At 38.7% G+C, this 16,939-nt stretch overlaps 1 protein-coding gene across 1 annotated transcript in view; it reads right to left on the bottom strand.

The window, feature by feature from the left end:
- The window catches only part of srbd1 (S1 RNA binding domain 1), a 52,526-nt gene that overhangs the window by 24,473 nt on the left and 11,114 nt on the right, over positions 1-16,939 (bottom strand). The window contains exons 11-16 of the mRNA XM_015006995.2: positions 16,649-16,756; positions 16,102-16,259; positions 15,062-15,152; positions 14,816-14,923; positions 5,298-5,389; positions 1,797-1,879 (exon numbers count right to left, since the gene is read on the bottom strand). Coding sequence (XP_014862481.2) covers positions 1,797-1,879; positions 5,298-5,389; positions 14,816-14,923; positions 15,062-15,152; positions 16,102-16,259; positions 16,649-16,756 — 640 coding nt within the window. The remainder of the gene's footprint in view (positions 1-1,796; positions 1,880-5,297; positions 5,390-14,815; positions 14,924-15,061; positions 15,153-16,101; positions 16,260-16,648; positions 16,757-16,939) is intronic.

The raw sequence follows: 16,939 nt of genomic DNA, 5'->3' as shown, positions 1-16,939 counted from the left end.
AATAAACTTTAAGAAACCTCAAAATGCCATGAATCGCACAAAAGAAAACGTAGCCATGAGCTCACTTTTTTTTTCACACGTATCCAAAATAATAATAAAAAAAACACTTAGAGTTATGTATTACACATGCATTTATGTGCATACGTTCTTACCTGCTAACTGTGAGAAGAAACATGGAGGGAAAGTGTGTATAAGTGTTTGTGTGAGCACACATGCAGGTTAAACTGATGTCCCATCTCATATCTGTCAGCACCAAGAGTTTATTTACTCTGTTATATTATCATTTGTTGACCCAGTCACATGATCTGAGAGCAAAAAGTGCAGAACTGTGGGCACCCAAGAGAGCCCGGCAGAATGTGATGAGAGACAAGGGCCTGTGACCTGACACGCTCCCCAAGACACACACACACACGCACGCACACACACACGCACGCAAGCAGCTGCACAACCTGACCTGCTCCTTTCACTCTCAAATGTCCGTTTTAGCTTCTTCCACTCATTCCCTGTGCCTTTGACTTTTGTCACCATCTGCTGTCTTTGCTAACTCTCACTTCTATTTTCCCTCTTGTACCATGAAGTGGTTTTCCACTGAGGCTCTTCCTAGCGCCTAAATACAACAAAAATAAAGCTACACCAATCAGGCTTTGCACCAAGCCGACGTTGAGTCCTTGTTTTCCTTGAGGTGTAATCTGCAGATTCTGGTGTTTTAGTCTAAAGATATTTATATGGCAAAAAAGAGAAAGACACAGAACAACTTGTAGGAGAGACTATTTTTGATGCATTCATGGAAAAGTTTAGTTTTTATTGTATTTGATTTACTGATGCCCAATCACAGCCAATCCATTGGAAATTGTCTGGCAGGTGCAAAACATGCACAAAGTCCTACCTATTAGTAGCTCATGTAACAAAATTTTCACTAATTCATCAGGAAATATGTTATCATTAATAATACCAAAACTACATAGAAAACTATTCTTATCAGTTTTGTAAATTATTAGTTCAATCATTGTTTGACCAAAAAGTCAAAGTGTTTTCATCTTTGTTCTTACTCGGCCTTGCAGCCCATAAAAAATAAAAAATGATCCTGTCTCGCATCACAGCTCAATGTTCAAATGAGCTTCACATCCTCACAAACAGGAATTCTACACATTACACAATTTTACTTGCTGAAGGAGCACATCTTTTAAGCCCTATATCTTGCCAACTGATTTTTTTTTTTTTTAATTAAACATTTTAAAGATGGCGTCGACTGTCTCATCATTAAATTACTCAAATTTCACCATGTTTAGCTGGAAGGCACAACAATGAGTTATGACTTCTACATGTCATCCAAGGTTCTTGGCTTGTTTTTTATTCTTTCATGTCGTTTTCACTGGATCTACTAACAACAATGACACTGAATTCATAGTTCCTGGGAACAGAAGGCGTAGTACGACACGTAGTAAACTCACAGCTCGTAAAATCAGATTTCGTGTTGGTTTAGGTTCACGAACCCTGAGACAAATAAGGACGAGAGGCAGCAGAAACTAAAGTTCTTATGTGTGTCATGGCTGAACTCTTAATAATTTATAGTCTTCCTCATATTGCTTTTTTAAAATCAGCAGAAATTCAAATAAATGTCTAATTTGAGCATGAAATTCGTGCACATCCTTTATGACAAACTAAAACAGTACGCCAAAGAGCATAGATTTGTATAAACAAAGACATGCTGATGGGTTTGAAATTAGTAAAAAACAAAATGAAGGCCTTGTTTGATTTTGTTTTTTATACAAAATGAAATAAATTAAAAGGCTCACCTGATACGTTCCAATGCCAATGTGTTTTGGATCAATCTTCACGAGTTCAGCCAGTGGATCTTGGACGCGTCTTCCAATAGACACTAAAATAAAACGTGTGCGCACCCAAAGACACGTCAGGAAGTCATATTTCTCATGAGAATGTCACATTTGTGTTTTGTATAAACTTGCAACACGACTTAATTGCTAAATATGCAAAACCACATTATTTATAATGACTGAATATGCTAATCATCCGCATAATAGAGAGCTTCCCCGAAGGCAGGCCCAACCTAATTGTGAGTCCTCCGCCCCCAATAATAATAATTAAAGCTGCCGTTTATGATGAGCCTCTGCACTCGTCATTTAGCATCCTGATGGACGGCGAAGTCGTGAACCCTTAAACCACTAATTTGTATTATCCAGAGCTTGCAGGCTCATAATGAAATGTAGCACACAAACATCTACAGTCTGCATCAAGCAAAGTAGCTTTTAGCATCATCTTGCAACCGCTAAATTAAATGATTATGCAGTCGATGCAAAGAAATGAGGGAATTTGTTCTGTTTCATATTCGTTAGTGAGAAAATATATTAAATCTGTATGATTTATTTTTAAATAAATGATTTAAAACATTACACTGAAACTAAATAATTTAAAACAGTAGTTTCGACTTGTAAATGAACAAAAATGTAAAAAAGCAGATATCGAATTTAAAATGCAATGTATTCTATTGAAATTACACGATTCAGTTTGACTTGTCTTTAGTTCCCTTTTCAGAGCGTTTTTTTTTATTTTTTTTTTAATGCAGGCGCTAAAGTACGTGTTTGAATTTCCGAGGTTGGCGCGAGTGTAATTCGGCATGAGATGTGTCCAATTCATATCTCAGAGGCGGAAAAGATAAAGAGCAAGAGGAGGATGAGATGCAGTGGAGGGAGTGTATCTGGAATCAATGGCTCTTCTCTCTCTTCTGGCTGCGGCAGGAGGCTGCTGCCTGAGATAATATTTAGACAGGGATGAAGTTTCAACCCTAACCTTGCTCAGTGCACCAGCAGAACCCTCCAAATACACTTTCCATCTATCCTGTTTCCCCGACTCTCCGCCCATTTCTCCCTCTGTGAGGAGTTGATTTGGAAACGGAGAGCGGTGAAACTCCCCGACATTTATTAAAAGTTTATGAGCCAAAGTACAGCAAGATGACAAGCCTCATCAGACACATTGAGGCCTGGAAAGAGAGAGAGAGACGTGTGCTTGCTTTTTCACGGTGAAAGCGATGCTGGGTGGTGCGTTGCGTCTTTTTTTTTTTTTTTTTGTCTGTCAAACTGAAATTATTTGAGTTTTTCATGGTGTACAGCATGGTTTATGTGTCATGAACTACAACAAAAAAATAACTGGAAGAGAGCAGGAAGAGCACAAGAAGAAGGTGAGGGCAGCTGCTTTAAAACAGCATTGAATGAAAAGTGAAATGGATCAACATGTCACTTTCAAACCATCATCTGACTTTTGTCAAGAAAATAAATGTGGGTCTAAGTGCAGCCGACCACAGAAACTTAGTAAGAAATAATGTGGCTTGATTTATGCCTGTTAAAGAGGAAGTCTGCTGGAAACATTTGTTCTCCGAAACTTTTTTTCTTTTGATATTACAGTGTTCATTTTATTAATCTTTCATATCCTGAAAACCACATTACCAACAACTGAACATAGTCATAACATCCGGTGTAATGACTGAGGACGATGTGGTGATGATGCATGGGGAGCTTTATTAGGCTACTTTACAATTTAATTTGCTGCAAGGTCGAAATAATAATTGGTTTGCTAAATATTTTGGGAGTTGCCATTTTCCCTATGTTACTTTGTACATAGATCCAGATCCACATCCAGACTCAAAAAGAGATCTTTTAATATGTTTATAGTAGGTAATTTAATGTGATGTGCTTTTCTAGACTATACGGTAGTTGTAGTGATACAGTAGGAGCTGATGGGCTTCCTGTCTCTGCAGAGGAGTCAAGCTTCAGAGAAGTACAGATAGATAAGGACAAAATCAAAACATTGAAGGTTATTATGTTTTGTGTGTTTGAAGAAGAAACATTGCATGGTTGTCTATAAAAAGGAATAAAGACATGTTTATATTCAGAGTGGTAGAGAATATATGTTATTTCTTTCTCTTTTGCTGGTTTGTGTCACAAGCAAAATTTTGAGGTATTACGAATAAATCTAACCACAGAAAATTATTAATAAATATCCAATTCGAAAGATATTCGGATTGGATATTCGAAAGATATCTTTTGAATATATCTCCGATATATTCAAAAGACTGAGCATGTCGTTGACACGCCCACTGACAGCCAATCAGCGTGACGCATTTTGAGTGATTTTTTTATTCGTTAACTAACTTAGTAGGTGGCAGTGAGTGCATATTTAGTGTTTTTTTTTTTTTTTTTTTTTTGCATCTTTTTTAGTGTTTGTTTTGTTTCAGATAAAAGAATTGGTCTAATTTAATTTAAAGTGAATAGGAATATTATTGTATGGTAAATTATTATTATTATTGTATGGCTGCTTTGCAGATAGTTAAAAAAAAAGAGTGATCATTCAAAGTTTCAAAGCTTTAGTAAAGTGGTACTTGATCAACTTTGATTACAAACTGGCTCAAACTTTGCAACATAATTGATTATCAATATATGTATTTAAAAAAATATGAACCTTTTTCTTTGTCTTCTTCCAAGAGTCAAAAAGTCTCAGTTTTTGTCCACTTTTAGAGGAAAGACTACCTTCAGATTTCTAAAAATTTAGACATTTGTTATGCAATGTTGCATTTTTTCTCAGCAGCCCATAATGGAAACTGTTTGTTTTACTTCAATGTGACATCGACATGATGCCTGGATGTAAGGGATGTAAAAAGTTTGGGTGAGGCTGGGGAGTGGTTAAAAACAACTTCACGCTTCTGTTGTTTTAAATAAATTTTAAAAAGCTAGCTAACAGATTTACCAATAATCTGAAGTCTTTTTTGTTGAACATTATGAATAATTTGAAGCATCCCAGATGTAAATAGGGGTTTGGGACATACAAAACACTGCTGTACCTTATGTTATTTAACTTTTTAAAATGTTCATCACTTTATAGGGACCCTGTTTAGTGTTTTTCTTGTTTTTTTTGTGTGTTTTTTTTAAAGATTTTTTTGGCACTGGTAGCCATTATTGAACAATAATTCGACAGGAAAGGAAATGGCCAATGCCTAGATGTCGAACCCAGGACATCCATGTTGAGGCCAGCTTACTCTACCAACTGAGCCACCCAGTGCCCCTCCATTTGCACATGAAAAATGAAGGGGTAATATCAATGATACAATACGACTCATTGATATATTTCTTCTACATGTGGCTTAAAATAAAATTAAGCCACTAATGTAATTATTTAAAACAATAATCAATACATTTCAAAACACAACACTGATAAAACTCGCAATTGTGGAAAATCTGAGTCTTACCAGAATTAGAGAGTAGTTCTGAAATTAAAGCAGTTCTTACCTGCACTCCGAAGGTTTGGATCCAAGTCTGGCATCTCTTTGACCGCCTCAGGACTCACACTGTAGATGGACGCCCCGGCCTCGTTGGTTATGCTGTTCAAAGGATTCAGAAGAAAAATACCAGGTAAGAAAAAAAATGAGAGTGAAATGGTGGATGAGAATAATATGGCAACAGGAAATAAAAAAACAGGTTAGCCCGTAAAGGTGAGGGGGAGGATGGAGTGATTAAGCCAAGAGGTGACGAGTTCACACACACACACGCACACATGCACACACACAAAAATGCAGGCAGGTATTTCTGTTTCACAGGCACAATGCTGGCACATGTTGAAGAAAATTGCTACTGCTTTGCACTTTGCACCTGACAACTTATCAAACTGGTTCCACATCTGACTTAAGCAGCCCTTTTGTGCTCAGGACTGACATTATGCCCTAAATAGCAACGTGACAAGTAGTCTCAAAGTTAACAACAAAATTACAGTCTTTCAAATGCTTTTAATCATTTAAAACTCGGCAGCACGGAAAGAAAAAAAACACAGCATGTGCCTAAAATATATAAATTACTGGGCTATGTAACTACGTACGGTATACTTCATAAGGTCAGAACAGGTAATTTGGTGATTCAGATGGCTGATTGAGATAATCTACTCACAGAACGGGTCACTCTTGAAGTAAGTATAAATCATTCACATTCTTAGAAGGTTAGAGAATAAAACTCTCTTTCTGCTGACATGACTGATGTTTTAATAAAAAGCCTATAGAGCCCTGTTCATGTTTTCTGAACATGAAGTGCCACTGCAGTAATTTATGCAACACTACTGCCATCTAGAGCTCACTGCTATGTACTGCTCTTGGTGAATACTGCTTGGTTGCGTTTTACATGTAGTATTTTTACCTTTCATTAAATGTGTCAAAGTGCTGATTTAAAACAACTTAAAAAAATTTTTTAACTTATATTAAGGTGGCAGATTTTTCCAAATTATTGAGAAAAATAATTATCAACAGAGTAAAAGATGCACAGCTGAATACATTTTTGTAAACACGTTAATTTAAAAGAAGCTGCAAAAACAATTTCTTGTGCACACATGACTAATACAAGTCTCTATTTAAACATATACACAACGAAGAAGGCTGTTTATCCTTGATCACCGATCAGGAAGGACGGTGGTGCAACAAAGCCACTGATACGGCGCTGATATTGGCAACACTCAGCAGAACTTGTCATATTATTTTGTGCCGCCTCTTTCAGATGAGAGGAGAAACTTGGGGGGGGGGGGGGATCTTCCTCGGGGCTAAGTGACACGACAACAGGGTCAATAACGCCTCGCTTATGTCCGAGAGTCCAGCCCTGTCCAGCATTCACACACACAACCTGTACCAGAGGCTCAGACTGTGCCACAACAACCTTGCCCACCGTGAGCATGTTGTTAATGAGTCGTGACAGAGGCCTTCTGATGAGACTCATATTTAAATGAACTTGTTCTCCAATGCCTCCTATCCTTCCTCTTCTCTATTAATCTCGTCATGTCCCCCCCACCCCCCCTTGTTCTGTTGGTCAGCTTCCAGTCCATTGTGCTGACAGCTGACATATCGCCATAACGACGCCGCTAACGAGCACTGGCACATGACCTTCAAGGAGGTCAAAGGGATGCTGGTCATTAACATGACACGTCTTGCTTCACGTTTATACTGCACAAATAAACTAATCACATGCAGGAAAGGAAAACTTTTTTTATATATTTATTAAATTGTTTTTCCCAGTGCTTAGGAAATTTCAGGTGTTGGTACTAATAAACGCACTGTGTTTGACGAAGGCAGTGTTGGATGATAAAAATGAAAACAAAAGCTGGAAGAATAAATGATGGAAAAAAAAAGAAGTCTCTCCAACGAGTCCCATCACCTCCATATTAATTAATGCTGCTGCCGGGGCATCTCAGTAACAGCAGTGTCATAGATACAGCTCTGAGCCCTCTCTGCCACAGCGTCCATGACTGTCGCCATAGCGAGGGCATCGCCCTGGCAGGCAGCAGAAGGTCGACAGCGGTTGGATGGCCGACGTGTGGACGGGTACAAAGTCACAGCCTGCCTCCTGGTGCAAAGCGATGACTTCTGGCCATTTAGGGTTATCATTTATTCGCGCTTATGCTTGCTCTCTTAATTGCACGAACACACACAAACACATGTCTGCCCTCAGCGCTGCTCCTTCCCAGGGCAAAGTCACAAACGGGTTGCCCTTTCTCCTTCCCCTTGCTGGGTGAATTTGAGACACACCCTTGAGCTTGACACTCAAACACAGACACATGACGACTGCCCCCTTTGCTGCCCCTAAAGAAAGGCGATAGTGAAGGAGATGGATACACATTTTGATACCTCATTAAAGCCTCTGGGAGCACTCGGCATGGGTGAAAATTCAAAACAGCTTTAACGAATCAGAAATAGGGCCAATTATATCACTAATGAGCCCAAAAACAGAGAAGAATGTTATATTTCTTCTTTCAAGGCATAGCCATTAGTCTTAACACAGACCACATAGTTAATGCTAACTGGGTTTTGTAAGTGTAACCATGCAACTATGGAAAAGTTAAAGCGTGGTCACATGATTGTGGACAAACCTACAAACTCACATTTCATCCAACAGCGCAGACCACCTGGGGAGTCACCCCTCTCGCTTCAGCATACGTCACACCCCAACCCACTGGGGTCCCCACACTCCTACCCTTTTCCTCTGCTCTCCATTTAGGAAACAGTCAGAGAGGAAGCGCCACACTTTTCAGCCTCCACTGTGGTGCAATTTTTTTCCAGATGTTTTTTTTTTTGTAGTAGTAGTAGTTATTTTATGAAAAAACTGCATAAATGTACATAATTCCTAATTATTCAGGTCGTCTGCAGATACAAAACCATACAGAGGAAGTGGACTAGCTAAAGCAAAATATTAAAAATATTGTCCGAGCACATATCTGCATAAAACATGGTGGCAAACTTTGCATAAAGCCCTGTTGAAATAGTTTGACCTGGGCCTGGTGTCAAGTTCAGCAGGTGAATGCCTCTCTGCAAACAGAATGATGCAATTTTTGTAACGCGTCTACGTCAATGAGAGCTGATTTCAGCACTTTGGATGAAGTATGTGGGAGCCTTTAGAGCCCTATGAACAGAGCATTCCTCATATGATATGTTTCCTGTATCATTCAGTTTGAATTGGGGAACTAAAGTAAGGGAATAACATCTCTATGAAAGGTTTCCTTTGCATAACAATAGAGGGCTTCAACTGTTAACCTCTACAAACACAATCGTGCAACTTATAGATGAATTTCTGGTCCAAAAAGGCTCAATTAGCAGAATCTGATGGTATAGAGAAAAGAGGATTCAGCTAACTCATTGCTCTTGAGGACTGAAGTTGGTTTAAAAGTCCTGGTTTAGATGGACAATATTTACCAGGATAGAAAGAACCGAATGAGAAGATGGAAATATTTTTGCCAAAGCATTTCTGTGCTGCCATTGGCAGGTTGCCTGTTTTTCTTTGACTATTTATTCAAAAAACTTTACTTCCTGGTTGCAGGTATGCTGGTGGTTCCTAGAGTTCCTACAAGTAGAATGAGAAGCAGAGCTTTCAGTTGTCAGCTACTCTTGGCTCTGAGCCACAGTCACCCCCATAGTCTATCCGTCTTCTACCTCGAACAGAATAACGCACCTTGACGTCACAAAACTCAAATCCATCCGTTAGACTGCAACTACGTGAATGCAGCTCTAGTGTAAAGTGTTTTGATTATTTCAGTATGACTAGAAAAGTGCTAAATAAAGGAAGTCCACTTAACCCTGTAGTCATAAAGGCATGGATGTGGTCAGCAACAAGAGTTGGCCAGTCTGCACGGTTTAAAGGGCAACCAACTGGTTCCCCACAGCATGACACCACAACCCAGATTTTGAAACACTGATCCCTGAATCCATGATTTCATGATGTTTACACCACATTCTGACTTTACCATCTAAATGTCACAGCTGAAATGAAGTGCAGCAGCACATTTGCTTCAAGATTTGACATTTGTACTTAGCATCCTGAACGCCTTGGTGGTAATGAGTGGTTATTAAAGCTTTTGTTACCTTTTAATCATCTCGGAGTACTCCGTCTGTCCTCCTCCTCTGACGTCATTGAGGCATTTTTGTCCTAACAACTGCCGCTCACTGGATATTTTCCCCTTTTTTCCAACCATTGTCTGTAAATCGGGGAGTTGTGCAAACAAATGCCTATGGAAAACTCAATTCAGCTTGATGTAAACAGCCATACTACTTTGAATTCACTAAAATCTGTTTTTTCTCCCCTCGTCTGAATCTCAGTTTAAACTTCAGTAAGTCAGCCTCTGTCATCTAGAGCCTTAAACATACTTGACTGCTGCCATGTGATTGGCTCACTTGCTATATGTGTAAACAAGCAACTGGGACAAATTTTTGATTTGCATTTTAAAGAATGGTTTCAAATAAGGTCTACAGCTTTTGCAAAAATCTGAAAGAACCTCCCCATGGAAGGTAAAATATCATGTGTTGATGTTTAGGAAATATTACGTTGTTGCAGAAAAATAGCAAATGGTTTTATTCATCTTTTTAAGTACTTTGATAATAAATACAGCCAATTTGAAAGAAAAGAGAATTATAAGGAGCTAAACTACATTGCAGACAAAAAAAAAGCTACAGTCTAAACATTTAATAAATTAGTGATTTCAACCAACTTGTGTGAGTTCAATTCCACTCGTTTAAGAGACAAAACGAATAAAAAAATAATTTATCTAAAAAAAAAAAAAAAACCCAGAAAAACTAAAATTAAGAAAAATAAAACTCACACACATACACACACTTGCCAACTGTGTCTGTCCTGGCAGCTCAAACAGCTTGGATCCATTGTTCAGTCAGCTGCAAAGCTTGACCCCAGGGAGCAAAATTGAGGGATGTGCCATATCTCTCTCCCTTATTCACACACATACACAAACATCCATGTCGGGTCTAAAGACGATGACATTTTTCACAGAGAAAAGCGTCCAAATGGCAGGTGTCAGGGGCCGTCAGTCTCCATGGAGGAGCTAGAAGGCAAGCATGGTCACACACACACATATAAACTCCAGCTGCCAGGGTGAGACATGTCTGAAAAGAGCAAAGCCTCACAGACACTCATGTCAATCTGCTAGCAAGAAAACCCTGTGCTTCGGCCACGCACAGAAACATACAAATGTACGCCTTCCCCCCCTTAAAACATGACAAATATACACACATTGTGTTTCATGGAGACTCATCACACATTCGTCACATGCAAGACCACTGCAGTGAACACTGTAACCCTGGGGGAAGGTAATGGGTGAAAAATAAGAAGAACAGACAAGGGCTGGCCACCAGTTCAGTTGGGTAACGGAAGAGGAAGAGCCGTGGGTGATAAGAGGAAGACTGGCAGATATTCACCGGCCACCACTTACAAATGCCAGGAATGGTGCCAGACAGTCCACCCCCTAAATCATGACAAGTTTAGACCAAAAGAAACATCAAAAATATTTGAGCTGTAACATATCTTGTGCTCACAAGTCATACAATAACTATGTTTCACACGCTTGTGGGTTCAACAGTACTGAAATGTCTCCTAGATGTTGTAGAGCATGACAGAACATCACAGAACAAAGCAAACAGGACATTGTTGTCTCTGCAGCTTTAGTACGTTTAGTGGTCGAGTTTGCATTTCATTTGGTAATCAAGGGTCCAAGAGTCTGGAAGGAGAGTGAAGAGGCACACAGTTGGTGTTGTTTGACATCCAGTGTGAAGTTTGGGATTTCGTGTCATCTGCCGATGCTGATCTGATGTGTTTACTGAAATCCACAATCACAACACAGACATCTACTGACAAGCTTTTTGAAGATGCTGACTTTCTTTTCCAGCAGGACTTAGCACCGGCCCACACTGCCAAAGGTATCAAAAGCTGGTTCAACGATCATGGTGATACTGTTCTTGGTTGGTTAGCCAGCTGATCTGAGCCGTCAATAGAAAGACCAGAGACATCAGACCCAATAATGCAAATGACCTGAAGGCAACCTGGGCTTCTATTACACCACAGCAGAACCACAGGCTGATCACCTCTGTGCTCACTGATGTACTAATACACGTAACACAGACCCAACCAAGGATAGACAGATAGAGAGAAAGAGAGAGACAAAACACTTCAGCACAAATATTCCAGTGTCTATTCAAAAGTCAAAGACATAACCTTTTCATTATCACTCACCCATGGGTTCATTTTCCTTTTGAAATAAAGATGTTCCTCGTAGCAAGGCTGAGGCCTTTCCCTGCCTCTAAATCCATCTGTCCCTCCATCTAGCCAACCTTCAAACCTTTCTAGGGGTACTGAGAGCCTGGATCTCACTCAATCATCACTGGTCCTGCCACTGTATGTTCATCAGTCTCTAAACTTGGCCCCTGGGAGCATGCCTGGACACAGGACATGACAGGGGATACACATACCCGAACCCACATGAAGTCATGAATCCAGTCTCCTCACCGCTGACCTCCAGGTCCATCAGCTAGCCAGTAATAATGATCTCATCCCAACAGAAGTAAGCCAGAGGGCAAGACAGTCAAGGACTTATTGTCACCGTCTCTGTGTGCTAGCAGTGGAATAGTTATTTAGCTAAGCCTCTGACTGCAGTCACTTGGACTGGTCTCTGACGCCTCACATACATACACTAATCACAATAAGTCAATTTTTAACAACTATGGTTAAGATTAAAGAAGCAATGTCAGAGAAGAGAGTTGTTGAGTTTAGCCCTTGAAACAATGGATGTCTATGGATTTTCTTTTAAAAGTAGTAGTTATGTCTGATGTTTGTTGTCTCTATTTGGCCTTGAAATACACACCAAAAACTTGGTTTAGACAACTTTTTAACTACATTTAGACTTGAGTTGAAGTTTTTGTGCAAACACCTTATCATTTTTCACTTTTAACCACATTTAGACATCATTTAGACAGAAGGCAAAGTCAACATTTCTGTTTATCGTCAATGTAATTTAGTTTTTTGGGGGGAGGAGGAGGAGATTCTTGGAGTTAGGCCTGTATTGACTGATTTTACAGGGAGATGAAGGAAATTAACAAAAGCGCCAGATTTTATATGTCAGACAAAATTTACTGACACTATGCAATTAAGTTCATATAGGGTCAATTCACAACTAATGTCATCTCAAGGCACTTTACAAAAGAAATGAATGACAATGTAGCAACAGTGGACAGTCAATTGCATTGCCTCAGACTCAGCAGGATTGTAGCATCAGCAGAAAGAAAAACTCATGAGATATGCATGAGCCTCTGCTATAGTCCACAAATCTTACTAAAGAATTAACTCAAACTTAGGTAACATGAACAAAAACACACTTTTATATGTAGGTGCCCAACCCCAGCACACTTAAACACACACAAATTACAAGGAAGCATGTCCTACAGGCCACCATTGCTGCCTGTCATTTCAGCTGTGCATTGAGGCGAAAAGACAGAAAGAGAGAGACGGGCATTGGGAGACAGCGACGGGTGGGGGAGGAGAGACAATGAAGGCTCACAGGGAGACAGGAAGCAGATGGCGTAAATGAGGTTGAGGGCTTTAATGAACTACTGCAGTCAAGGCTGACAGAGAAGGAGGAATGAGTAGCAGGATGAGGCTTAATTAACTACAGAATACATTGTCAGCAAACAATTATCCTAACAGTCCTTTATGATTTGAATGTTGCACACACGGATGTGGCAATGGTGATATATTCTGCAGCCTTTAAAAGCAACTAAAGAAAGCCACTGAAAGTGGACGTTAACACTGAGAAATGATTTGTAATGTTTAGATTTCACTGAAACAGGTGCAAAGACCTTGTTTCAAAGTGGATGAGACAAGTGGGATGTGCAGTGTTCATTTTCTGAAATATCTAGCACCATTAAATTAAACTAAAAGTTACATTTTAGTTTCATTTAGTTAATTCTCAGATATGCCAAACTTTGCATTTTCAGAAGAAAATGTGCTCTGTGAGAGTCTCAAAGTTAATTCTGCTTTTAGTTTTTCCATAACTTTACACCTGACCAGTCTGCTGTATTCCCGGGGCTACATGAAGATGCTTGTGTAATAAATACATTTCTGTCAAGCGCTCCTAAGAATTAATTTTCACTGCATTTTTAAAAGATACTAAAATACTGGGAAAATGCAGGCTACAATGTTGGTAGTTATATCACCCATAAACCAAGCTATAGTAAAGTGTAAAGAACTGTTTTCACATTAATTCATTGCTAGAAATGTGTTTCAGTCTTTAAAGGACAATCTTGTCTTGTAAAAATCATGAATCCCAAACAGTACATAAGAAAGATCAGAACAAAATTAAGATATTTAAATCATCTGAAGGTATTGAGGAGCGCTATAAATTACATTAAAAAATGTAACAGGAGATATGAACTATGGAAAAATAATAATAAAATGGATGTTAACTTGGCAAATGCTCCACTTTGCTTCTGCTTTTAGAAAGGAACATTTCATGTTAGAAAAAAAAGAAATTCACTTCTGCACCTACAGCGTGACCTCTAAAGTGTTTTTACGTGTAAGAACTTAAAAATACAGGACAGAAACTCTTGCAAACATTCAAAAAGTGCTCAGAATGAATTTAGTCTGCGGTCCCCCTGCTAACCTCAAGTCAACAAACACACATGGAGCTCTGCAGTGAGTAAAGGAGATGGTGCAAACGGCGGGCAGTGGTTATTATGCTTGGACAGGCCTTCTCCGCAGTTGTATTCCGAAGCTTGGACTGGATTTAGTTACAGACTAGACCTGGACCACAAAACGTCCGTTTAATTGGACTGAAGTGAAACGAACTCCAGATGGCTTTAATAGGTATTCACTTGAGGACACATTCCAATTTGTCTCTCCATCTCATCCAGCTTTTCTGCTCCCCCCACACAGTTCTGATGGCTTGCCTGCACTTTGCGTCCCTTCTTGCTCTGTTTCAAACATGCATTTTTTTCCCTCTGAAATTTATTTGCTTTTTAAATTAGATCAGTTTCCCACATGTCATCCTAACTTGTATAACCAATACGTTCCTAATGTGGATATTTGCAACGGTCCAACTTTTTGAGCACCAGAATTAAATCTTTACAACTTCAGTGAACGGCTCGTGTTCAAAGTTCAAACATATGAATGTCAGAAAATAAATGGGTGGTTCACAGATGCTGCAATTCATGAGGTGCAGTGTGTTTCATAATAATATATAATAATGCATAAGAGTAAAACTACAATTTATTCATATCTATGCCAATAAGTTTGATTGGCTTCACTTTGTGGTAATTAAGTTGCAAAATAGCAACAAAAGAGAGATAAACTATCAGGGTGTTTTTTTGTGGAAAAAGCAACATTTTACATTTCAATTTTGCAAATACTGGGAAAACACAGTAGTGTCAGATTTTATATTATACTTACAGCATAATATTTATATCAAGATTTATGTGTAATTAGTATGCACTGCATTAAGATCTTACCAGTAAGACACGTCCAGTGGGTGAAAATAACGTCTGGAGATCAGATCAGCGAAGAAGGACTCAGTTTCACGACAAGCAGTACCGTTGCCAATGACGACTTTGGTGCAACTATTTGATGAAACGGAGAAAAAAAGATAAGAAGACAAGAACATAATCTGTCAAAATAATACTGTTAATTATACTGTTCCCTTGTGAGCAACATCTTATCCAGTTCAGTTCATATTATCCCCGCCATAGGAGTAATACCTGTATGTGGCCATGAGGTGGCGCAATTTCACTGCTTCTTTCTGTTGCCCTGAATTGTGCAGGAACACAACGTCAGTGTGGAGAATCTGACCTTAGAACAGAAAGATATATAAAAAAAAAACAGAATAGTTGATTAATAATAAACAACAGAAGTTATTTTATTGTTTTAAATCTTTTCTCTATGAAATGAGGCTACAACGACATGCTCAAATTAAATAATGCAGCAATCTAACAGCAGCCACCTCAATATTACCATGAAGGACCCGACACACTCTGCACAGCGTGAAGCCACACACTCTGAGAGAAGCACACCAGCATGCAACATATTATGCACTCAGTAAGGTCAGGTAAACACCTGTCTATTACCAAAAACAAACATCTTGGGCTGTAACTGATTTAGCGCCAATAAGGTGTAGTTTTAGAGCAATACTAAGAGAAAGTTTTTAGCACTAGAGATAATTTTTTCTGATCTTAATTTGCTGCTGAAACTTATTGGATTTGTTTTAACAAGGACCAAATCTAAAATGACTCTGTTTCTTTTCACATGCTGTGATAAGAAATGTTGTTACAGATGCTTTCCTAAGATTGTGTGATAAAAAGTTCTGAGTTTATTCCATCATCGCAGAATTAAAACACAAATGAAGCTGCATGTTGGTACAACATCTTTAATTTAAATATTTTCCTATTTTCAGACCATTTTTTTAGGATATGCACATTTTAATTAAGGTAAAGATCTGGGATTTTGTCTAATCCCCTCATTTAAAAATGTGTCAGGTTTCATCAACATAAATTTGTTGATTTATTTGCACTTTTTCTGTAAAATTGTCCAGAGTGGTGGCTACTTTTCCCTTTATTCATCAACTTCCTGGGTGAACTCTCTGTTCAATACCTTATGGAACTGTCAAAGCAAAACATAACAATACCAGGTTGTGATGTTTAAATACCAGAGATCAATTATTTCTATGAACACCAGTTCCCAAATGTTTCTTGATAGAAAAATAAATATTATGGGATTTGCAATGTCTAGAGTGAACCCTTACTTGTAGGAGAGAGGATAGCCAGTTTACAGCCATGTCTGAAGCCGGGGTCCACCCCCATTATGACACTTCCCCTGACTGGACAGACCAACAGGCGCTGACGGAGGTTTCGCACAAACATGGCGATCGATTCCTTTTCTGCTGCACTTGTTAGCTTAGTCCTAAGGAGTGGGATCAGCAGGACAGAAAGTCAGACTAGAAGATGGTACAGTAAAGATATTACAAAAATGTGGTGTACAAAGGAGATAAGCATTAAAAATGTGCAAAAAGAATGAAACCACTTAATTAGTTCACAACCTTTCAGAATGCTATTGTAAATTTGCCGCAAACATCACATGAATGTTTGCAAATAATGCCTGTTGATTCATATTCTACACACACCAAGGATCCTACTTAAATAATTGTGCTGTCACCTACAGAGATTTGTTCAACTTGTGCTTAAGTTTGCTAAATTACATATTGAAGACATCAATTTCTACTTTGTCTTAATTTAGAATATTTCAATAGAATAAACACTTTTATAAACAATAACTGATATTAAGAAACATACCTGTAGCTTCGCGTGAGGAAAGGCAAAATAAGCCTTTTATACGAGTCTTCTACTGCATTTCTGAGGATTGCATGAAGTTCTTCTCTTGCAAATGTCTTTGGCCTCCACCTGCAATAAAACAAAGTAACAAAAGTGTTTTGGTCCAATTAAAACTATTCAGATCAGAACACATTTTAAAATCTTATCCAGCACCAAGAAAGATGAAATATATTTAGTTTTAATGCCCATTCGTAATCCAAAACAAAGACTCCATATTTCTACTGATATACGAGTTTGTCCTTCTCTGTGGTG

The sequence above is a fragment of the Poecilia mexicana genome, unplaced genomic scaffold, assembly GCF_051168715.1.
Source record: "Poecilia mexicana isolate PSO_F unplaced genomic scaffold, ASM5116871v1 scaffold_15, whole genome shotgun sequence".
Classification (NCBI taxonomy): Eukaryota; Metazoa; Chordata; class Actinopteri; order Cyprinodontiformes; family Poeciliidae; genus Poecilia; species Poecilia mexicana.
Note: the sequence above shows the minus strand (reverse complement) of the source record. Positions and strands in the feature narration are given on the sequence as shown.